This window comes from Pongo abelii, chromosome 14 (assembly GCF_028885655.2).
Source record: "Pongo abelii isolate AG06213 chromosome 14, NHGRI_mPonAbe1-v2.0_pri, whole genome shotgun sequence".
NCBI lineage: Eukaryota > Metazoa > Chordata > Mammalia > Primates > Hominidae > Pongo > Pongo abelii.
Genome location: NC_071999.2, coordinates 107,600,261 through 107,624,834, shown reverse-complemented (window position 1 = coordinate 107,624,834; position 24,574 = coordinate 107,600,261). Strand labels below are relative to the sequence as shown.

The 24,574-nt window shown below is 39.1% G+C and overlaps 1 protein-coding gene across 7 annotated transcripts in view; it reads left to right on the top strand.

Annotated features, from left to right (window-relative positions):
* Window positions 1-350: 350 nt before the first annotated feature.
* Window positions 351-24,574, top strand: part of NALCN (sodium leak channel, non-selective) — a 365,066-nt gene continuing 340,842 nt past the window's right edge. For 2 of the 7 annotated variants that reach the window (XM_024231054.3, XM_024231061.3), the window contains exons 1-3: window positions 351-446; window positions 18,384-18,530; window positions 22,149-22,331. In XM_024231054.3, the coding sequence (XP_024086822.1) occupies window positions 429-446; window positions 18,384-18,530; window positions 22,149-22,331 (348 nt within the window). In that variant the 5' untranslated portion in view covers window positions 351-428. Of the gene's footprint in view, window positions 447-1,072; window positions 1,257-18,383; window positions 18,531-22,148; window positions 22,332-24,574 lie in introns of those variants that run through there. The other 5 variants (XM_054529198.2, XM_054529197.2, XM_024231060.3 and 2 more) reach the window with 5 other exon arrangements.

Here is a 24,574-nt window from a genome sequence, read left to right as displayed (position 1 = left end):
AATAAAAAGTACTAATATGGATTATGAATGTGAATAAATTGTGAATGGACTTTTTAAGAAAGTAGCTTAATTAAATATCTGTAACCAGAAAATACATTTTTAAAATGTAGGTTTGTATAATTTTACTTCTATCCCTTGCCACATAACATTTTGTGATACACAAATGTTCTTTGTTTAGAATTTCTCTTGTAGAGAAAGCTTCATTCAGTTTTTTCTTTCCCTTTATTTATATGCCTGTGTGCATGATGTCTAAATCACTGGTCAGGAGTTCCCTGGGGATTTTCGTATCTGACTACATGGCAAGATTCCAGACCCAAAGTAAACCTTTCAGAGAGTGGGAATGAGTGGGAGGATGTCGCCCTGGGCATGGTGCTTAGGAGGCCAGATTTCCCTAAACCTGCTCTGCTGGGAGCCCTAGGAAGCCTCAGATGCAGTCTGCTGTCCAGGTATACTTACAGGGTATGGGGTGGGGGACTGTCAATTTCTGAATAGACTTTGTCTCATCCACACGACAACATATTTTAATTTTAAAGGCAAACGTCAACCTATTTAGAAAACTATAAGTGTGACTGATTCATTCATTATTTAATAACTCCGGGGTGAAACTTGAGGTGAACGGTTTCACCCTTTCATACTCAGGAGTGGAACTAGTCCTCATCCTCGGTACTGTGCACAGTCAGACCTCACGCTCGCACGCTGGGCTCCCGGCCTCCTGGCAGTGGACTTAAGTGTACCCCGCGTGCGCCCGGCCGACTCCTGTGCACACCGCCGCCGTGCTGTTGAGTACGAAAGACCCCCGAGAGGAGCTCGCAGATGACAGCCTAGCTGTTGCTGTGAGACTGACTGCGGGTGGCAGCCGGCAAGAAGGAACTGCCAGTACCGACCCTGGCGCTCCCCACCAACTGCGGCTCAGCCTCCTCTGCGGTGCCCGCCCTTCGGCATCACTGCAGCCCCTGTAGCAAAGCTAACTTTAAAAATTTAAATAAAATAATAATTTTTTAAAGGCCCGAAAACTCCGGCTCCCACCCCTCCCCCAGCCTGCCCGGCGGCGGCGGCGCTCAGTGAGTGACACGGCGAGCGTGAGCCGCGGCCCCAGCCGGGCCGAGCGCGCTGCCTGAGCGGAGCCGCAGTAGGTGAGGGGCCCGCGTCCCCGCCCGCCGTGGGCGCCGCGCCTGGCACTGATCCTGCCGGTCGCCCACTGTCGCCGCCGCCGCCGCCCGCGGGCACCATGACAGCTCTGAGCGCTGGGGTTACAGGTTGGTCACCGCCGCCAGTGCCCGGGAGGCTGCGGCGCGGCCGGCTCCATGCCCTGCGCCCGAGGCCCGGGATGCGCGCTCCTTGCGTTCCTTGGCCGGGCCGGGCCAGGACGGCGCAGGGGCGCTGGCGCTGCGAGAGGGGCTGCTAGAGGGGCAGCGGGCGGGGGCCCCGCGCGGGGGAGGGGTGGGGAGGGGGGCCTCCACCCGAGAGCGGGGCGGTGGGGTCCTTGCCGGCCTGGCCGGGGCGCGGGAGCCGCGATGCGCCCTCCCTGTTCCTGCGCGTAGGTGTCGGGGGCGCCTGCCGCGGGATGCCCCTGGGCTGGCTTGGGAAGCCCAGGGCCGGCGAGACCGCGGGCCTGCCCCGCCTGGGCATCTAGCAGGTGTTGGGGGGCAGGTGGCTGAGGACGAGGCCACTGGGCATCACTACAGCGCTGCACCTGCCCCCTCCGCACCGGGGCCGCTGCCTGGGTAAACCTCTGGGCCAACGCGCGGGTGGGGGGGGGTAGGAGTGGGCAGCCCGGCTCCAGCAGGTCTCCGCGGGGGCTCCGCGGCCTTGCCCCACCCCCATGCTCCTGTGGATTGCTCCTTGCTAAATGTCCCTTATGGTATTCATTGGCCTTGTTAAGCAGCCGTCATTAGGGTGGCCACACCGAACGCAAAACAGTGTCCTGCCAAGCAACACCATTTTGTCACTGAATCTTTAAGACACCAGCAAGGATGGCCTGGCTGGGATCCCTCGCGGGGCCCAGATCGCAGATCAGGGGTCATTTTGCTGACTTAATGTTCCTTTTTCAGGATGGTGTGAGGATGCTGAACTCAGACCCTTAGTGCTTGAAATACCTTAGGATAAATCTTTCAGTTTCAGGTACAATTTTTCAGACACTGTATTATTAAGGATGTGTGAATACACGCTCACTTTCAGGCCTCAGATGGTTTTACTCTTAATCTGGTGTTCGTGTGGTCATCAGCTAGGCCCGACTGCCCTGGTGGTGAAATGTGGGTTGAGGACCAGTGACCTTTGTGTTAGTAGTTGGTGGATAACACCTCTAATAGGGGATCAAAAATTAACAGGTGGCGATTTTGAAATATATATATATGTATATATGATTCATATGTTCATAACTACAACTGTGATTTGATATGGCCTGGGAGAGGAGCGGTTTCACTATGGTAGTTACCCCTGAGGCAGATGCATCTCAGGACTGGCTTTTTCAATTCAAAGATAAGGTTTCCACAGTTCTAAATAAAAATCATGGCTTCCCAAACATCTGCAACGAGAAACAGTTACTCCCTAACTGGTTGGCTTTCATTCTGTGTGCCTTTCTAGAGTCGATTTTTCGTTCTTCTGTAGTATACTTTGACCTAGCCACTGCTAAAACCAGACAGTGTAAAGACAAAATCCAGCTTTGGAGAAAAACTTAAAAAGTGAAAAGGTTCAGTTGGATCCTCTTCTGTGTTCATAGAAGACATAATCTGTTTGCAGAATAAATGTGCTGTCACTGATAAGGACTATGCTAAAATCTCTACAAAACTCTAGGAGAAAGCATGTCTCATAAAATAGTGGTTGTACACTTATAACTTTGGATAGGACTTGCAAGATATTCAAAGGAGAAATGTACTTTAAAAAAGTCTACTTAAAATAGTGTCATTTAGTTGCAATTTAGTGAACTGAAGATTTGAGTAGCATTTTCTTCTTCTTGGGTATGGCATTTCTTTGAAATGGTTTCCAGTTATTTTTTTTTATCATTCCTGCATGCTTTGTGTGTGCATGTATGTGTATACACAAATGTACACATTTGTTTTATCATTTATCAATGATGTTCAGATAATTTCAGAATTTCCATAGCTGTATAAATGTATCCCAGGTCAGTCACATGTGGATTTCAAGTTTGTGAATGAAAATTCACATCTACACCTCTATATCCTAAGATAAGCTAAGCACTGGGCCAGAAGCTGGGTGGTGAGTGAGGAAAAGAGATAAACTGAAAGCCTAAGAATCCTTCAGGAAAGACAAATATGTAAGCAGGTGGATATACAGTGAGATGTCTTATTTTCTAGTTTTGCTGTGGAAACTATGATAGTGAGCTTAAACGTATTAAGAATGGTCCCCAAGGCCACACACGATGGCTCATGCCTATCATCCCAGCACTTTGGGAGGCCAAGGCAGGCCGATTGTTTGAACCCAAGAGTCCAGACCAGCGTGGGCAACATGGTGAAACCCCATCTCTACAAAAAAAAAAAAAAAAAAAAAAAAAAAAATTTCACTGGGTGTGGTGGTGTACACCTGTAGCCTCGGTTACTTGGGAGGCTGAGGTGGAAGTATCGCTTGAGCCCAGAGAAGTCAAGGCTGCAGCAAGCTATGATGGCACCACTGTACTCTAGAATGGGCAACTGGGCACAGAGGGAGACTCTGTTTAAAAATAAAAAAAAAAGTCTCTGCCCCAAAATGTTATCAATATTTTAGAGCTTCACTCATGTTATACAATTCTTACCTGTCTCAAGGACCAGCACAAATTTTTATACCTTCAAACTCTATGCAAATGCTTAAATTTTTTTAATTGATTTTTTTGAATTTTAAAGTAACCAAAGTTGATAGAGATGATAGAATGATAGAGAAAAAAGAGTAAACACGTAGTTTTAATAACCAAAGACAGATGACCACAATATCTGTGTGTTTTTTGTAGTCTTTTTAAGGGCTTGACTTCAGGTAGTTGTAATCGTGGCATTGTACAAGTTTCATACTGTTTTTTTCCATTGAATATTTATTATAAATATTTAAAATATTTCTTTATAATTTTCTTACTTAAAAATTGTAAATGGCTATATAACACCATACCCAGTAAATACAGCCTCATATATTTAACCATACCTCTATCATTGGACATTTGCTGTTTCCAGTTTTTCATCATTATAAACAGTGTCCTGATAGATAGTTATAATGTAGAGATTTATTTCTATTTTATGTTTTTCAGTATAAATATCCAAATATGTCCATATCTGTCACCTATCTATCCGTATCTTCAAATTGGTTTCCTGAAAAATTCAGATTATAATTTATTTATAATAAATTTCCAGTAATTATATCTTTGAAAAAAGAAGTATCTGAATTATTATAGAGATATATTGTGTGTCTTTAAATTGATTTCCTAAAGAATTCAGATTATAATTTTGAATAAATTGCTTAATCTGCTTTTGAGGTAAATCTACCCTTTTACAAAAAGTGTTGGTGGATCACATTCCCTCTTTTACAGAAATAAAAGAAGGTAAGGTAACATAATAATTTGGATGTTTGACCTTTGTGCTATATAAAAACTTGACCTTTACAAAAATCACCTGAAAACCAGATGCTAAAATATACCTCTTAGAGTAAAGCCAAAATAGGAATACTATAAAAATTCAAAGCTGGAAAAAAAAAAAAAAAGTCAATGCAAGTTCCTTTAGAAAATTGGCTATTGTATTCAGGAGTCTAATTCTGCTTTTTGCTTTCCTTCTCAGACTTTAAGTAAATGATCAAAAGGGCTTATAGAGTGAGAAATCTGTACCCCCACAGGTAAAGGAAGAAGAAGATCTTTCTTTCCTAGGCTGCAGAATCCAAGGCTTTTCTGGTAGATTCAGTATAGATGGAACAGGACTGATGGGAAAAACTAAAGTTCAGTTCACAATTTCCTTTCTAAGAGCAGTGTACAAAGAATAAGGAAGAGAGACCCCAGAAGAGCCCCTTGGTATGAAGGAGTGAAGTTGAAAGTTGGAAGCAGGCTTTTGTAAAACAGAATTGCTTGTTTCTCCAGGAGGTCCCAGGGCAAGGCAGCCATACCAGAATATGTTCTGAAGACAGGGACTGACCCCACAGGTCCAGGGTGGGGGCAGGGGTGGGCCTCCGCAGCGGGAGTGGAAGAATTAGAAGTAGGATAGACCAGAACACTGAAGCCAAGAGAATCATTTATGAAGAGATCAAGAGTGAGAATTATTTCCAATTATGCAAAGAAAAGAGATGAAAAGAGGATGTTGTTTGTAGAGAGAATGATATAGATGGAAGACAGCCAACAGAGACACACCAATGAATGTTCTTCCTGACAGAGAGTATCACAGTGCATGGAACACAGCCATGTTTTAAAGTGAGATAAGATTCTTTTTTTCTTTTAGATTAAAAACAATCCAGATCTTCAGATGAAAATAGGTTATCATGTACCAAAACAATTAATAAAACTTAGCCAACATCTACATATAGCCTGATAAAAACTTTGGATTTTAAAACCAATAAAAAGAAAAATATTTCACCAGCATTGTGATCAAATGCTTCAGAAATTACTTATCCACAAAGAGAAAATTTTGATTAATGTTATACTTCCTCTCTAAAATTATCAGCAAACATAAAATAACGTCCTGAAAATCTGTAGTCCTGAAAAGTATCAGTAGACAATTCTCTTACATTGTAAATAAGTCAAAAATGAAAAATAAATAGGTGAAGAAATACATACTAGGCAAGTGATATCAGTAAAAGAAAAATGAGGTAGAAGTGTGTAAATATCAGAAAACAGTTCAAAAAATTGTTTGATTAAATGAGAAAAAAGACCTTAAAGTCATAAAAGTTGCTATCTTTAATACATTTATAACTACAGGCTTCCCATATATACCAATGATCAGAACATTATAGTATGCACAGTCAAAAGCATAATGCTGGCCGGGCGCGGTGGCTCACGCCTGTAATCCCACTTTGGGAGGCTGAGATGGGTGAATCACGAGGTCAGGAGTTCAAGACCAGTCTGGCCAACATGGTGAAACCCCGTCCCTGCTAGAAGTACAAAAAAATTAGCTAGGCGTGATGGTGGGCACCTGTAATCTCAGCTACTCGGGAGGGGAAGCTGAGGCAGGAGAATCATTTGAACCCAAGAGACAGAGGTTGCAGTGAGCCGAGATCGCGCATTACACTCCAGCCTGGGCGACAGGGCGAGACTCCGTCTCAAAAAAAAAAAAAAAAGTCTGATGTTTATTTTAGGGGAAATGGAAGGGGAAGCATGCCCATAGACTCAATATCTTTTTAAAGGGTTTTGTGACCTAAAATGGTATTGGGAGTCAGCATTTCTTCTTAAGAAGTACAAAAAAAAAGAAAAAAAAGAAAGAGGATAAAGTTTTAAAAATGAAAACATGAACGAATTCACTATGATGTAGATAAACTCTAAATCTGATAGCAAAAACTGAGAGCTACAGCATTCCAATCTGGGAGGAATATTGATCTACAGGTATCTTTAAGGTAAATTAGAATGCTAAGAAATTTGAATGATGACAAGGAGGTTAGTGAAGAAATGCACTGGAGAAATTGGGTATAAAATTCCAAGATTGAAGAACTGGAATCAGACTGCAGTAATGGAAATGAAGAGGTGGATGGTAAAGATATATCCACAAAAACTAATGCTACCACATCTTGGTGATAGAAGGAAGAGAATGAAAGGGAGTCCTGGGTTAAAAATAGTTTCCGATCATCAAGCTTGGGTGATTGTGCTATTGTATTCTATTAAGTCTACTTAAAAGAAATTGTTACTGCTTTATCTTTCAGTTAACAGGGTAAATCCTTTGCTTCATTCTCTTTTCTAGCGGTTTTATCGTTATTTTGAAATTCACATGAGATTACTTCCACAGGCCATGTCATTTTGCTTCCTTTCTTTGAAGGCATTGAATGCCAATTTAAAGGTATAGTCTAGACTAGAAAATCATAACAGAAACCCCAACAAAAACTCAAATATCTCAGTTATCCTTTTATAAAATGAAAATTTAATTCCTGTATACAATGCAAGTTAGTTATTTTAAAAGTAAATTCTGAAGATCTCTGAGGAAAGAATAGAATATACTGTATATACATACAATTATAAATCAAAATTTTTGTCTCAGACTTATATTTTGCCTGTGTTGCTTATAATTAGACTCTCTTATTCTTTTCCACACAGAGCCATGACTATGCAATGTGAACTCTCTAAGTGTTCTCTTCTGAGCATCTAGGCTAGTGATGCCTCATTAATTTGGAAACAGTGATGGGAGAGGTGTGCAGGGATCACCTGAAGATGTTTTTTAAAAAACACAATGTCCTGTTTTCCACCCTTAAAGATTCTGATTTAGTATGTCTGAGGTGAAGGAGGCCTCAGCTTGAGTGTCTTAATTAGCTTGGGCTGCTGTAACAAATAGCACAGACTAGGTGGCTTAAACTCCAGACTTTGGTTTCATACAGTCTGGAGACTAAGAAGTCCAAGATCAAGGTGCTGGCTGATTCCTGTGAGGGCTGTCTTCCTGGTCCACAGACCATTCAGCTGCCTCCGCTCTTCTTATAGATTCGCTAATCCCATTCATGTGGGCTCCACCTTCATGGCCTCATGACCTCCCAAAGGCCCCGCCTCCAAATACATTAAGGATAAGAGCTTCAACATATGGCTTGAGGAAGACACAACCATTCGGTTTACAGTGTTGAGAATGTTTCTGAACCTCCCTTGATAATTCATATATTAAGCAGTCTTTAGGAATTACTATTTTAAACCATCCCCTTCTGAGCAAATTTAGTGGCTTCATATTGCAAAATTAAACAACCACAAAAACATAATCTCCCTTTGATCTTCTGTTATATTTAAATATAGTAGCAAGTTTTGAAAACCACTGTTTTAAACCACCCACCTTCTTTATCTAACCTTTACAGATTCATATTATAAGATTAAACAACCACAATCAAAATAAGTATCCCCTTTCTGGTTTTTCATAATATATAAATGATAGTAGCAGCTCATCAAAATAAAATATCCAACACTGGATAATTAATATAGAGTAGGATATATACTCAGCACAGAGTAGGATGGTGGTGGCCAGGGGCTGGGAGGAGGGGAAAATGGGGAGTTGTTAATTACTGGGTAGAACGTTTCAGTTATGCAAGATGAGTGAGCTCTAGAGATCTGTGTTATGACATTGTGCCTGTAGTTAACATTTTATAGTGAATTTAAAAATCTGTTAAAACAGTTCTCGTGTTAAATGCTCCTACTACAATGAAACAAAAATAAAAATTACTGTGATGTAGGTGACAAAAATACAACCCAGTTCCCTCTCATACTGCTTGACAGTTTTAGTTTGGGCATGTAGGTGCAATGACAGTTTTAGTTTGGGCGCGTAGGGTGCAATGATAAACGGGCATTGGGGCATTGTGGCGTATACTGAATCCCTTTAGCAAACCCAATCACTTTTAAAGGCCAAAGAAAATTCAATTTTCACGATTAAAAAATAAAACAGAATCCTTGGAGAAGTAATGACAGTTTTGGAGTATTTCTAGAAATAACCAGAGAAAAATAACCTGCTGTTTTACTTTGGGATTTAGGAAATAGACTCATAAAAAGTGGGGAACCATCTTCTATTTCTAATCAGTACCTTGACAAAAGGAAAACAGAAGAGTTTGTTTTTGGAAATGGTTCTTTGAAACATTTGTTTTCCCCTATGTGGTCACCACCTTGGGTAGCCCTTGAAGTCTGCTGGGACTGGACCATGCATGCAAAATTCTGTTTTTTGCAGAGCTACATTATTTAGTGAGGGCCAAGATATAGATGAATGAGTACCCCAAAAGAAAAGTGGCAGGTGGCATTTGGAGAAGAGAGAGAGAAAGAGAGAGGCAGAAAGAAAAAGAGAAGGAAGAAGAAAGAAAACCAGGCAGCCAAATCAGGGCCTTGACTTTTGTACAAAATTAGATTGAAAATCAACCACAACAATCCTCTACCTGCAGGGGCAGGGGAGGGGGCCGCTGTTCTGTTGTGGAGACACACATTGCTGCTGTGATGCCCAGGGCGTCAGATTTTTGATGCTATCTTAGTTCTCCTGCTAACATGTTCTCTGCTGTGTTGCTGAGGGAGACGCAGGACTCCAGGCTAAGTTTAAGAGAGAAAACATAGAGCTGCTGCCTTTCCTCTGAGCAGAGGCCAGATTACAGGGAAAGATGCATCCAGCTCATTGAAGTTCACAAGCTAAGAATACCTGGAGGAGAGGCTTGCTTGAGAGGGCCCGGAAGGACTGGCATTGCAAGTCTAGTGGCAGGCATGCTCTAATTTGGTTTTATTACTTAGACATGGAATAGGCAGGAACTTGGAGACTCCCATCTGTGTTCTCTGGGAAAGAAGACTGTTCTATTTACAAAGCCTTGAAAGGGTCAGACTGAAAGAAGACATGGACAGCAAAATATTCCTGGGGTGGAAATCAGAAACACCTGGCTCCCTCGTGGTTTCTCACAGCTAGCCATGTGACCTCAGACAAGGCACTTACCTTCTCCAAAACTCAGTTTCACCTGTAAAATCAGAATAACAGAGAGAGACACTTGCCTCATTGGGGCATGGTGAGAAATAGGTAACAATTAGCCTCACACTTAATAAACCCTCAGCAAATGTTAGGTGTAACTTGTTTAAACTGAAAAATTTTTAAATGTTTTACTTGTTTCAAAGAAATTATAAATAAAACACATCATCTTTGTGAACATGTACAGAAGTTCATGTTTGTGAAATGTACAAAAGTTCTTAAGGTTAAAAAGTGAAAGTCAAATGCTTCACCATTTCTCTCCCTCCCTCCCCCTACCTCTGCTCTCCCAACAAATAGACTACTTGGATTCTAAACTTGCTTCCAATTCATGTGGGTCTGGGCATGTTTGCCTCCAATTTTTAATCTCTGTAGTGGGACTAATACTAAAAACTACTTCAGAGAGGTGTTAAATGCTTAGAATAGTGCCTGGCATGGAGTAAGCTTTCAATAATATTTGTTCTCATCTTTCAAGTTAAAAAAATGAATACATAATATCTAAGCTTGCTTCTATTCTATAATTATGCACAGTAGTTTATGGACTTTCATTCTACCCTGAGAAATGATCAAATGCATAAAAATCTGAGCAGTGTCAAGAGTATTAATCACTTTTATCATTGGAAGTCTCTTTGGATATCTATTGCAAAGTCCCAGACAGAGGAGAAATCTTTTCTGCAAACTCTAAAATGTGTAGTCATTCCCTCTGAGAGTATCCATAAAGGAGTTTACCACCATTCAGGATATTCCAACACATTATGATTGGAAACTTATAGAGTAGATGTTGTTTTTATCAAATAAACAGTCACCTCTTGATAAACTTTTGATAGAGAATTTCTATTTTGTCTGTATTTTCCTTGCTAGAAGAACAGAGAATACTACAAAACAAATCATAACATCTGTGTTCTGGGCTTTGGATTTTGGGTATGACAGAAAGACTTTCTCAATACATACCTTTTAATTGCTCTTGCACAATCTCTGTAAAAAAATACATACTTTTTTTAGCCATGTATCATAGGTGGAATCTATTTTTTAGTTTTCACATTCTTAGCCTAGTCAGTCAAGAAATTATGAGACAAAAACTAACTCTAGGAAGTGAAGAAATCTGTCATTTTAGGAAATGGAGAAATCTGTCTCTTCACTACATGGGGTGAGATTATCAAATGGGAGTTAGTAAATATGTTTTACTCATTATTTACCAAATTTAGAGAAAAAAATAATGAGGTATAATAGAATATTTCTAGGATTCATCCTCAAGGAAAAAGGAATAATAAATGGATAATACCTTCAGAAACCTGAAAGGGTCATTTAGATAGATTTAATGAGAGGTTTGATGATTTCTGCCAGAAAAAAATTGACATTTTTATAAGTGTGCGGTGAGAAAAATCATAAAGTGAGTCAGATAATAAAAATGGATGCAATTTCAGGAGATAAGAAATGTCTGTACTATTTGCACAAAAAATAATTCATGCCAAGAGTTTGTAATCACCAGGCTATATGATTTAAATATATCGAAAAAGTCATTTTCTCATTTCCTGTCCATTCTGTAATATACTTAATTTTTGATTCAATAGTTCTGTCAGGCACATTGTCCCATCTTGTCTCTGTGCCTAAGGTTCCTCATCTGTAAACTGGCTCTTGCGAAAATTGAATGACATAATGCATATTCTTTTTTCTTTTTTTCTTTTTGAGACAGAGTCTCACTCTGTCACCCAGGCTGAGGGGCAGTAGTATGATCTTGGCTCACTGCAGCCTCTACTTCCCAGGCTCAAGTGATCCTCCCACCTCAGACTCCTGAGTAGCTGGGACTACAGGTGCATGCCAGTACTCACAGCTAATTTTTTGTATTTTTTTTTTTTTGTAGAGATGGGTTTTCTCCATTTTACCCAGGCTGGTCTCCAACTCCTGGACTCAAGCGATCCACTGCCTCAGCTTCCCTAAATGCTAGGATTACAAGTGGGAGCCACCACGCATGGCCTGAAAATGTATGATATTATTAAACAGCCTGGCACATAATAACCCCTCAACCAACATTTTTGTTAGAAGGACTCTGTTTTTGCATGACAGTAAACGTAATTTGGGTTGAAATCAACCAGTGAGCTCACTATTTTAACATGGAAATTCTCATGTATCCCAAAGCACTTTTTCATGGGGTGTATGTGTGTGTGCATGTGCGTGTGAGCTACTGAAGGCTATTTTCTTTTGGAGAAAGCATTCTGAGTAGGAGATAACATTCATTTTTCGGCAACTTCTGTTTTTAACACTTTCCCTTAAATTGTTGTGATGATTGAAATCTCAAGGCAGTCATTGAGCAGCCCCTAAATGGGAGACAGCAGAGTTGCTGGATTCTGGTCTGGAAAGTGCCTGGTGCGTGTGAGAGGCTGTGGAGGCCGTGAGAGGTGACCTCATGGAGGGAGAGGAAGAGCGTGAGCACGCAGGACACAGATGATCTGGGCTCAGAGAAAGAGGGGAAGTTCAGACACTCAAGATGCACAGAGAGGACACTCAGCTGGGCAGAGGGAGGTGCAGGTATCAGTAACTCTGAGGTTCAAATGTGCCCTGGGAATTGGAAGACGGCAGAGTGGGCAGGGATGGTGACACATGAGGCAGGTGGATGGATGTTGGATGACAGATAATAAGACACAAATATGGGGTATTTTTTCCTAATTGAAACCATAGCATAAAATGTATGATGCTACATTCATTTGCTCTGAATGGACATGTCTTCTGTCTGAGAAGGAACTTGGCAAACAAAATCGACAGTCAAACTTTACAGAAACAAGGCCATCTTGCTGTTAAGCATCGCCTTTTGTCAAGTTTTCATTGTGGTGTATTGAGGTAAAACTGAAGATGTAAATGTGCATATAGGGAAAGGACAGGAAGCTCTTGTTCAAATGTAGATTTTAGTGGTTTGTTGTTTTGAGTTCTGTGGCTATTGGAACTAAAAAGAGGAAGAAATAAAAACATTTGAAATAAGAATTGATATTGTAATGCCTACATTAACAAATTGGTAACATCAAATACATGTGTCTTCAAAATATGGGGTAATGCCTTTCTCAGATACAAATTTAACACTGGGAACCTAATCTGGAAAGCTGAGCTGATATAACAGCTCACCTTGTAAGGCCTTGCACGTATACATATGTAAATGAGCTATGGGACAAGAAAGACAAGGAAGGGGCACAGATGTTTGAAGGTAGTGTTTACTTACAGTTAGGATTTTCTGCACATGTGTATTTATTGACAGAGAATGATGTTCACAGAATATGGCTAGATTTTAAAAATCTGGTTACAAAACCATGTGTAAGCAGCCATTTAAAAATAAATGTATGCATGGAAAAATATATATGGCAAAAAAAGTCCTAAAAGAGATACAATTCATATCCTCTTGGAGAGTAAGCACCCTAAAGAAAATTCCACGAGAGACCATAACTAATTACTACTTCATCTGCAGCCCCTTGTTCGGTGGCAGACACAATGTATGTGCTCAACAAATTCTTTGCAAAAATGATTGAGTCTCTAGAAGTGGAATCCCTGATGGCTTCCATTTTTGTTTCTTATTTTGTTTATATAGTTTTTCTAATTTTTCTACAACAAACCTATATTACTTGTGTTAATGAAAATTAAAAAAAATTGAATTACTTTCTTCTAACTTAATTTAAGGTTTAAGTATTTGAGATCTAGGCAAAGAAAGACCAGTCAGCTTTCCTGGATTTTTGCATGAATCTCATTATGCCCGATAGCACAGAAACATGTTGGGAATCCACTATTCAATATTCCTTGCCTAGGGAGGTAGTATGGAGCTAGCAGTAAGGTACTGAAGGAATAAGAGAACCACTAGATGGAGGTTGAAGAGAAAGTGCACCACACTAGAGGCTACTCTCTAATTAAAAGAGTAGCTTTTAATTAATCAGCTACTCTGCCTTTAAATACAGCATGTTGTCTTCCATGTCAGGAACATGGAGGGAAAAGACCTATCCACATCACTTAACATAATGGTCGGGGTAGTCAAAAAACAAAACAATTATGCAAACATGAATGAATGAGAAACTTCTGCTAGCAATGTTGGTTAGTTTCCCAAAGACATGAAAGTCAGAGTTTCAGGTGAAGAGTTCCGGAGATGTTATTGAACATTTTCTTTTCTTAATTTCCTTCTCAGACTGTGCCAGGGATACTAAGCAAAGAGATAAAAACCTACCATTAAGTGTGTATGTGTGTCTGTGTCTGCAACAGGGCGGTTGATAAACAATTTCACCTGCACTCCTAAAGACCCCACAGTTTATGCACAAAAGTTATCAGAAGAGTAGTTGTTGGTATTGACGTATTGACAACCTTAATAACACCTAACGATTAAAAATGAGTCAATGACTTCTGTCTTCTTTGGGGCTTTTTAGAATGAAATAGATGCTTTGATTTTATACAAGTTGTATGTTTATCTTCTCACATCTTTATTCCCAAATATTAAGTTTTTCAGTTATAACAAATAAATCACACACATAGACAAAAAGTCTTCATGAGTTAAGTTATGGAATTAGGAAAGACTGATGTGGGATTGGCATTGGATAACAAAGAGGACATGGCTTGGATAAAGGGTTTGGATTAGTTGAATAAAGGTTGCAGGATGGTGAATAATGGTATGTTTAGCCAACCTGAGTGCAGCATGTGGTATGAGTGTGAAAGGAAGTGCCTGTACAAATCAGTGGGACTCAGGGTCCTGCAAACATAAGGTTAAATAGAGTACGCAGTTTGTAAGCTTCAAGAATGCCTTCATATTCAGTGCTGTATACCCAGCACATACCGCAGTGCCTGATACCACAGTGGATGCATAATATTTGCTGTGTGAATGAATGAATGAACAAATGAGTGAGTGAATGAGAAATAAGAAGATACACTGAGGTTTTCTGGGCTACAAAAGAGACCTACAGTGTGTTTGGAAGCTGATTTTTTAATATAAAAGAGGGAACATTTTGAAAGGCATCCCAGACCTGAGGGCCCATGCCTACCCAGAAAGGAGTCTAGAAATGGGGATAGGTGAAAAAGGCCATTGTACATATATGGAATGAATGAGCAAGAAAACAACCCACTGCTGAGAGTGGGTGCAAAGAGAACCTGCTGGGCCTTCCCGCTACACATGGGGAACCTGAAGAGTTCAGAGCAGTAGGGTCTGGGACATGAGAGGAAGGAGAAAAGCAGGATGCCTGGCTCATGTCACTCTCTCAGGCTGAATCTTCATTCATGATGGTGTTGGCAACGTCTTCCTACATCTGCGGGGGAAGCAGCACCGATACCGCTCTAAATTAGTAGCTGGACACAGATGGTAATGGAAACTGTAACAACAGGTAATCACTTAAGGGGTTAAGTAGAGAGGGCAGGCAAGAAGGGCATGCTGTGAACCATAATTTGGAAGACAGGAGAAGATTCAAAAGACTTTAATACCGAACCCAAGAGAGCTGCAAGGAGAAGAAATGACCCATAGTGTTGCAAGGGTGTTGCAGTTGAAGAAAATGGAACATTTTAATTTTAATACGGTGAAGAGGGGGCTGGAATGAAGTAGGGAAAGTATATACCAATAGAAATGAAATTCCTGTCACAGAATACAAAAACTGGATCTTAACCATTTAAAACAGCAATGAACATGGGGTGAATGAGTTTCCTGAGTTGCTATAAGCTGTTTCTAAGTAAAAGATTTACTAATGGACACATTGTGACTGTGCAGCCTCTCTCCCGATATTGAACTATTTAAATACCAACTACTTTTAATAAATGTCGGAAACCTTTTGAAAGCCATGTTTTTCAAACTTTGTGTACTGTCTTATGAAGGACACTTCAGTAAACAGAAAAAAGAGATATTGGTGTATAAAAACATAATAATGATAAGGCTCAGATACACAGGAGCAATTTCCTATCAAAATAATAAGCTTACCTAGGATACTTAAATATCCCTACTGGTTTTTATCAGAGGAATAATAGGTCTGCTCTATGCAGTTTTATTGATTCAATATGAATGAAGGCATAAAACAATATTTCTGTTTGCAAAAGAAAATTATTCCAATCAGCCACCTCAAATTAATTTTGAATTCCTCATGTGTTTGTAACTTAAATTTATTTCACTACTTGAATGCTTTGTATAATATTTAGTAGTATTAAATTAAATCTAGAGATCCAGGAGCCAGTTGTTGAGTTTTTAATGTATGTGTGCATTAGCCAGGTATCTTTGGAGCTTAGATCATTTCTTGGGCACTGTGAGATTTGGTGGCACCTGGGAGCAGGTAAAGTGAAGTTAAATGTGAGTGACAGCTAATGTCATTCAGTTATAATTGCACTGTTTTGGTTGGTCAGATATAACCAAAGTGGGAATTTTTAAAAAACAATAAATTCTGGACATGTATTTTTCCAGATAAACAAATCCATAATCAAAAATCATTTTTGCTTTAGGTGGCATATTGATAATAAAGGTGCATGGGATTCGTATGCCCATTGTCTCCACTGCTCAGTGAAAGAGGAATTGTGGACAGATCTGTAAAATTCCTTATATAATCTTAGAAGTGAAACCACTCTTTTACTTGATCCTTTGTACTGTGTCATCTTGAAGGATTTCTAAAAGGTTCTATCTACACTCAGTATCTGGATGGACAGGAGACTGTCATTGAAGAGGCATGTCAAATTGAGGCCACCAGATTTCCTTCCCCACTACCAGTAAATCACAGAAAAAAAAACCACTTTAAATACTCTGCATATATTAACATGGGATATCAAAGAGTCCCAAACTCCAATTATATAACATAAATTAATTAGTGCAGCCTACTGCAAAGCCCATATTCAAACTCAATATTCAGGGCAGTAACAGCCTGGAAATACCTAGCACGTCTTCAAGCCAGTTAGCTTGTTTTCTTCTGGGAATAGGAGGTGAATCAGTCCGTTTTCACACTTCTATAAAGAAATACCTGACACTGGCTAATTTATAAAGGCAAGAGGTTTAATTGACTCCATTCTGCATGGCTGGGGAGGCCTCAGGAAACTTACAATCATGGTCGAAGACACCTTCTTCACAAGGCGGCAGGAGAGAGAAAGAGTGTGTGAAGTAGGAACTGTGAAACACTTATAAAACCATCAGATCTTGTGAGAACTCACTCACTATCATGAGAACAGCATGGGGGAAACCGCTGCCATAATTCAACCCCTCTCTCCACACATGGGGATTGTGGGGATTATAATTCAAGATGAAATTTGTGTGGTAGGGGGACACAGCAAACCATATCAGGAGAGTTAGGCAGAGATACCTGCCCAGGTAGATAAAGGAGCACGTAGTGATGGGGGTAGGTGCTCAATACAGGCAATCAGATTTGGAGCTGCTTTGTTCTGAGTTTCTATGTTTTATTCTCTTTTCCAGTAAAAACTGCATCTGCACGCACGCGCGCACACACACACACACACACACGCACACTACAAACATGTTCTTGTTCTTGTACTCCAGTGAGGACTAAGTGGCACCCATTGTCCTTGGTTAGGTTTCTTTCTCTAGACCCATGGAGCACCAGATAGGAGAGCCGGTGAACCCGCCTGATGTTAAAACTGCAGTGCTACGTTTTCCTGACTCGGCACAGCTGTGCACTGCCTGAAGCGCTCTTTTTCTCTCTTACCTGCCTTGAGAAATTCTCCTAATAGTCCTGAGCTTCAGCATGGTCAACTCTAAACCCCTTACATGTTGTAGTCAAACAGAGCTTATTTTAAATTTCAAGTTTGCTTGGATGGCCTTGCTCAAGTTATTACCTGCCTTGAGGCTAGCTTTTCTCATGCATGTGTAAGAAAATGAGTTGTTTTTGTTTTTTTTGTTGTTGTTGTCAGGGCTGTTGTAAAGATCAAATAAAATATCATTACTAAGTGTCCCAAACATAGTATATGTCCATAGCCGTTAGTTCTTCGCCTTCCTTTAAGACTCAATCCAGGTGCTAATCAAATGGGAAGTCTCACAGTCGACTCAGGGATCATCAGGTACCACCTGCCTTTATAACAATTCTTCTCACATTGTATTGCACTTATTTGCTATTTGTGTCTTGAGGGCTGACATATAATAGCCCCCCTTCAAGTGACTGCTGAGTTGTGGAAGACAGTAGCAATGGCCATAGGGAGGTAACGTCTATCACAGGATATAGATGTTACAGAATTGTGGAAATTTAAGCAGTTAGCAGGCATCTCATCTCCCACCTCAATGTAATTTCATGAAAAATTTACTTCAGAGTAGCTGGAAGAATTTAGATAATCACTGCATTCATAAAAAAAAAATCGCCATTTAGAGGAGGTTCTTCCCCCATTCTTTCTGGCCTCCCTCGCCTCCCAAGTTGGGAGATCAACTTGGGACTACTGTTGGAAGTAAGAGACATCTGTGAATGTCATATTAAATTAACACTGGGAGAACCATGGGGAAGATCTGTGCATTTCATCTGTGTTAGTCAGCAGTGTTCTAGCACAAAGCACCTCTATGTGGAGACAGCTTTAGGTATAAGAGCATACATCTAAAAAGATTTTCCCAAGAATATGTCTGCCCTAAGAAGCAAACCATTTTACTCTAGCTATTCTAAATCACTAGCCTCTAAACTGCTTTTGAAGTACATAAAATAATCCATTGCATTGGGAGAAAAAAAAATCAAGCTTCTATTGGTATTAATTTATGTCATCCTTTTAAAGTTTCTATTTTCATATGTTTATTATACACTATGGAGTAGAACACATGTATGCCTTACAAATAAGTAGATATATGTGGGGAACTCAATTTTTTGATGAGGGCAAGATGGTTTAGATGACAAATACAACTTTTCCTTTTCCCAGACTGTGGTTTTGTGCTTGCTCACCAAAGCTAACCTCAGCATGCTCAAAAGGAAGCAGAGTTCCAGGGTGGAAGCCCAGCCAGTCACTGACTTTGGTCCTGATGAGTCTCTGTCGGATAACGCTGACATCCTCTGGATTAACAAACCAGTAAGTTTCTTCTTCGAGTATGGAGAAGCACATGTGGATGTGAGAGAAATGTGATTGACAAATTCAAATATCATGTACCTTTGGCTTCGAAATGTCTGAGCTGCAGTAGAATATGGATGAGGTTCAGAGTCTGGAAGTAGAGAACAATTCAATGAAATAGTGAGATGCTGCTATGAGTTACTCACATAGGAAGATGCACTGGGTGGTCTGATCCCCTCCCCTCCCCACGCTGTGCACCCTGTCCTCAGTCATGTGGTGTAGCGATGATACCACTTCTCAGGCTGATCCAAAGCTGGGGTCCAAGATGAGCAACCTGTTCTTAATGAACCTCCTTTACTTGTTATCAACATTCCTGAATCCGTGAGACAATATGCACGTGTTTGGAATTAAAGGTCTCTTTCTGATTTGCAAATTTTGAGTAAAAGGTCAATGAGATAATGGATGATATCTCTGAAGAACTTTGTCACCTTCACCGCCTAATTAAGTTGATGGGGATTTGAGAAGAACTGCTAGGCCAGGCACGACCGTATGCCAGAAAGCATAGTAACCAGAACTAAGCCTGACAGGCATGCATGTCCATGAGTGCCGGAATCTCAGCTCTGCAAAACCAAGCAGGATCAACTTCTTACTCATCTCATGGTTGACGCTGAAGTAACAAAAGGAAATGACCTGTTGCCTCTTGCAGTGCTTGTCTTTCCCCCAACCATGATACACATAGGATCTGCTTGGACTCTTTGCTGTCCTTCCCAGTCGATCTTCCTCTAATCTGCCCTCCAGATTACTTCCCCTGCCTGCTCACATTTCTTTCTGTATTTCTATTTTTATTCACATCATGCCTCTGCTTTATAATCATGGAAGCATCCCTATCACCTTCATTGCAAATTAAAATATGTTAGTGTGACATTCCTGCTTCTTTTCATTCAGGACCTAACCTGTCCAGCAACTGCTCCTTTCCTGTGTCAGCACACCGTCCACTCGAGCCCCATCAGCAGCCTCCTACTCCTCTAGGCTCTCTGGATTCTTCACATTGCTTTCCCTTGCTCGTACTGCTCCCTGGCCCCAGTGACCCTTTCCCAGCTCCTCTGATGAGTCAAATCCTCCTCATCCATTAGGACTGGCTGAGATGTCACCTCTGGCATCCTCCTCTGAAAGGCTTATTTCCGCCACAGACAGAATGTACCTCTCTTCTCTTTCCACTTAGCCTGTTTTATATTTGTATATAAATATAATGTTATCTATAAATAACTGTATTTTTAAATATATATCATATATTATGTGTATATTTACATTATATACATTGTAGATCATGTGTATATTTACATACTATATGTATATTTGTGGATCTATTGTCTCAGGTATATATACATGTTATATACACATACATATAAACATATAACAGGTTATAAGTATATCACATATGTACACATTACATATACACATATATGTTATATGTGTTAACACATATGCATATTACCTACACATATAAATGTCATGTGTATATAACATAGATACATGTTGCATATGCATATACATATATTATATGTATGTATAATGTGTACATATATGTATACATACATGCATATAACATGTATATGTAATATGTATATGTTATATACATTAGACAATATACATAATATATGTATATTATGTCTTATCTAGAACATGTTTTATATAGTGTTATATAATGTGACATGTTTTTGCCTCTTGCACTGCTTGTCTTTCCCCTAACCATGATACATGCAGGATCTGCATGGACTCTTTGTTGTCCTTCCCAGTCAGTCTTTCTTTCTCTAATCTGCCTTCCAGACTACATGTGTTTACATGTATGTGTATTTACACATAACATAATATATATATACATATAACATTCTATGTGTATATACACACATTTCATATATGTATATGTGTGTGTATATATATATATATAAAAAATATATTCATAGGTGTTTTACTTCTTGGACTGCAAAGCAGGAGTCAGAAGTGTGTTGCTTCCATATTTTGTTCTCCATTCCCAGCATTCTGACACATAGTAGGCCTTCATTCATACTTAGAGAATTGAATGGACTAGAGAATGAAGCACCCCTAACTTTTTCTTAGTGCCCATCTTATTACAGAGCTTTCTATGAACTTATGAAGAAGGTAGTGTAAAAGATGTGGCCTTGGAGGCACTTACTAAAATTAATAATTCTTCATTAAAATTCTGTCTTTAAACTAAAAACGTGTTTGTTGTTGAATAACTTATATTTGGAAGCTCTTTTGTATAATTAGATTCTTTATGTTGAAAGTCCAGATGGGGCTAAATTCACACACCGATGTTTATTGAAGTGCTTCCAAATTGCAGGAAAAATACATCAACCTTTAAAGTAAACTGAATCATCAGTGGCTTATGTGGTATGGAATTAGCAGCATAATATCTTCATGTAAATATTATAACTGTCAGATAAATATTATAACTCCTCAGCTGCAAGTGTCTGAGTCTCCTGAAAGTTCTGACAGTCTTTTCTATTTTTCATCTTAAGTGTTTGCTAGTATATATAGCTGCAGAATCCATCTACCACAAAACTAAAATTTTTTTCAGAGTATTAAAGAATTATCATAATTTCATATATGTCCCAGATAGTCAATAAAAACATATTTGGATTATGTTTAAGAATTGTATACTAATTGATTAACTGGTAATATTAATTGTGGTGGGTTTAACATGGAGATGCAGTGAAGTATTTTTTTAATCCTAGATACTAGTTTTCATAATAAAATATTGAGTATGAGTGATTGTATGTCCTGTATATATATTCATGTTAACACACACTTATCTTTAATTCTTTCTTCTCATTTTGGGGTTAAAGAAAATCTTCAGATAGCAGACATGCCTCTAGTGTTGCACAGAAAGTTGTTTTGTGGAATTTTGAAAGATGTCTGGGCTAAATTTGTGTAAAATATGTTCTCCAAAATAAAGAGAAAAATCTATGCATTTTTTAAAATGTAGGATGAGACCAGATTTTTAAAAAGTTTCTTTGTATTTTTATACAAAGACTTTATATATAAGATACAAATAGAAAGGAAATTCTAAATATGGGATGTGTTATATATCAATTCATTTAAAAAGCATTTCCTAACTACTATGATAGGCCCTTGTGCTAGATGTTAGGGAAGTTATGGTAAATATAGTATGCCCCTAATTCTAGGTACTTATAGTACAAAAATGAAAAAAAGTCATGGTATATCAAGTTCCTATGTGACTAAATTACAAACACATATTTTAATTGAACCAGAATCTTCCTATATTGTAGTCTGATGCCTAGGAGGTTATCAGATGTTTGAGAGCCTGATCAGGTTCCGTCTAGGCTTTGGGTCTTTGTAAGGCATGACCACAGAAATGCCTCCACCTTTCTGTCTTAGTGTGTTTATGTGGAAAATAGGTGCCTTGAGAATCAAATGATATAGAAACATGTGAAAATGTTTATAGCACATTATATGCACTTAGATTTCTTCTTCTTCACCTCCATATTAGTAAACTATTTTAACCTCAGTATCATGTTTTCCACTTAGTGTGGTTCATAATACAAGTTTGAGATATCAGTTATGGTGCCATGTAGTAACTCTGGACCATCATTGCAGTGGGTTCACTCTTTGCTGCGCATCTGTGCCATCATCAGCGTCATTTCTGTTTGTATGAATACGCCAATGACCTTCGAGCACTATCCTCCACTTCAGTATGTGACCTTCACTTTGGATACATTATTGATGTTTCTCTACACGGCAGAGATGATAGCAAAAATGCACATCCGGGGCATTGTCAAGGTGAGCACTTCCGTGTCATTTAAACTAAGAACCTAAATGCATTGAAAATCTTAATCCGTTTAATCATATTTTCATGTTCATTTCAGTAAAACAAAACATCATTTTATCTTATACATATTGAAGTCCTTTTTAAAAAGGCATAACTCCAGAGATTGGGAGAAATTGTTACATGAGACTATTTTAAAAGTTAAATAAATTTTATAAGGCAAAAACTCTTGGAATATCTGAGAAGGAACAAGATGGTTCGAATGACTGTGTGAAGTCTGGAGTAGGGCTATTCATGCCACCTACGGCTGAGCCCACAACCCGGCACAGGGGCTGGCCCAGAGAAGCACCTTATTATTTGTTGACTTATGGAGTGCAGAATCAGAGTCACATGATAGAGTTAGAGCATGATATTATTGCAGCATGATGTCATTTACTTGATGTGTTTTGAAGATACTAAACGATGAAAAAAGAAAAAAAAGGACGTGAGATGGAAAAAATGTCTGGGACCAAAAGGAAAATAATGTGTCATGTGAAATTAGTACCAACTGGAAACAAAATAAATATAAAATGTTTTAAAAGGAAAAAGAAAGGAAAAGAAAAGGAAGAAAATTTCTGTCACTGGATATCTTTTCCTTCCATAGCACTAATCTTTACATAGGTTAAACATATGTAGATGATGCTGTCCCTAGAGTATTTAAATTGTACTATTTGGGGAAACAGTAATAGCAGTGCAGATTTTAGGGTTTGACAAATGACAGACGACTCAGATCCTAGTTCTTTCACTTACTGGTTGTATCAGCATCTCAAGTTAGCTAATTTTGGTGGGAAAGTGTTTTATTTTGTACAAGGATTTTGAGAATCTACTGAGACAATGTATAACACATAATTATTGGTCAATTTCATTGCTTCCCTTTTATACATAATTCATTGTGTGCCGTCCTTGAAAGACAGAGATCATAGACAATGCATTAGCAGGTTCATGTTTAACTTTTTATTGTGGACTTTAAACATTTACCCCAAAGTATATTACAGTTATAATGTGAATCCCTGTAACTAAACATCAACAGTTATCAATATTTAGCCAATTCTGTTTCATTTTAAAGCAAATCTGAGAAACCAAGTCATTTCAGAAATAACTCCTTTTGTATTGGTGACTGATAAAACTTTCTTTTTTTATAACCACCATACCATTATCAAATATAACAATATTTTACATATGATAAAATATTTGTAACAAGACTTAGCAATAATTCCTTAATGTAGGCTAATACTCAACCCATATTCATATTTCCTGAATTGTCACAAATTTTTTTTATAGGTGGTTTCTTCAAATCAAGACTCAGACAAGGTTTACATAGTATATTTGATTGTTTTTGTTTTTGTTTTTGGGATGGAGTTTCACTCTTGTTGCCCAGGCTGGAGTGCAATGGCGCGATCTCAGCTCACTGCAACCTCTGCCTCCTGCATTCAAGCGATTCTCCTGCCTCAGTCTCCCAAGTAGCTGGGATTACAGGCATAAGCCACCACGCCAGGCTAATTTTGTATTTTCAGTAGAGATGAGGCTTCTCCATGTTGGTCTCGAACTCCCAACCTTAGGTGATCTGCCCGCCTCAGCCTCCCACTTATGTTTCTTAAGTCTCCTTTAAGTCTCTGTAAGTCCATTAAGTTTCAGCTTTTCATATCCTGCAAAAAATTTTCCTATGTCATGGTCCATTGGAAGACATGCGTCTTTTGTCTTGCGGAAGATTCTACATTTGAGATTTGGCTGACTGCTTCCAGATGGTGCTCTTTAATAGTTTCTGTGTACTGCATGTTCTCTGAGCTGCTTTGTATTTTGACCAGCAATGCGCACAGGTGCTTCTTTCCCACATGGTCACTGCAAAATGTGTCAGACTTCTGGATATTTGCCAGTCTGAAGGGTGGGAACCGGTAATCCACTGTAGTTTTAATTTGCATTTCCCTTTTGAGAGTGAGGTTAAACGGGATTTTATGTATCAAGAGCCATTTTTAAGTTACTATTTTTTCATTCAATTTTGGCCACTCTGTGTGTGTTAGAAGTATCAGCCCTTTGTGATATAAGTTGCAGTTGTTTTTCCCAGTTTGCCATTGTCATTGGCTTTGTTCGTGGTTATTTGTACCATACACAATTCTTATCCAAATCATGGACAAACTTTCTGTTGTCTGCATTTTATGTCATACAGGAGTGTTTTGTAGGTTTCCTCATATAGATTTTGCACATTCTTGGTTATATTTAT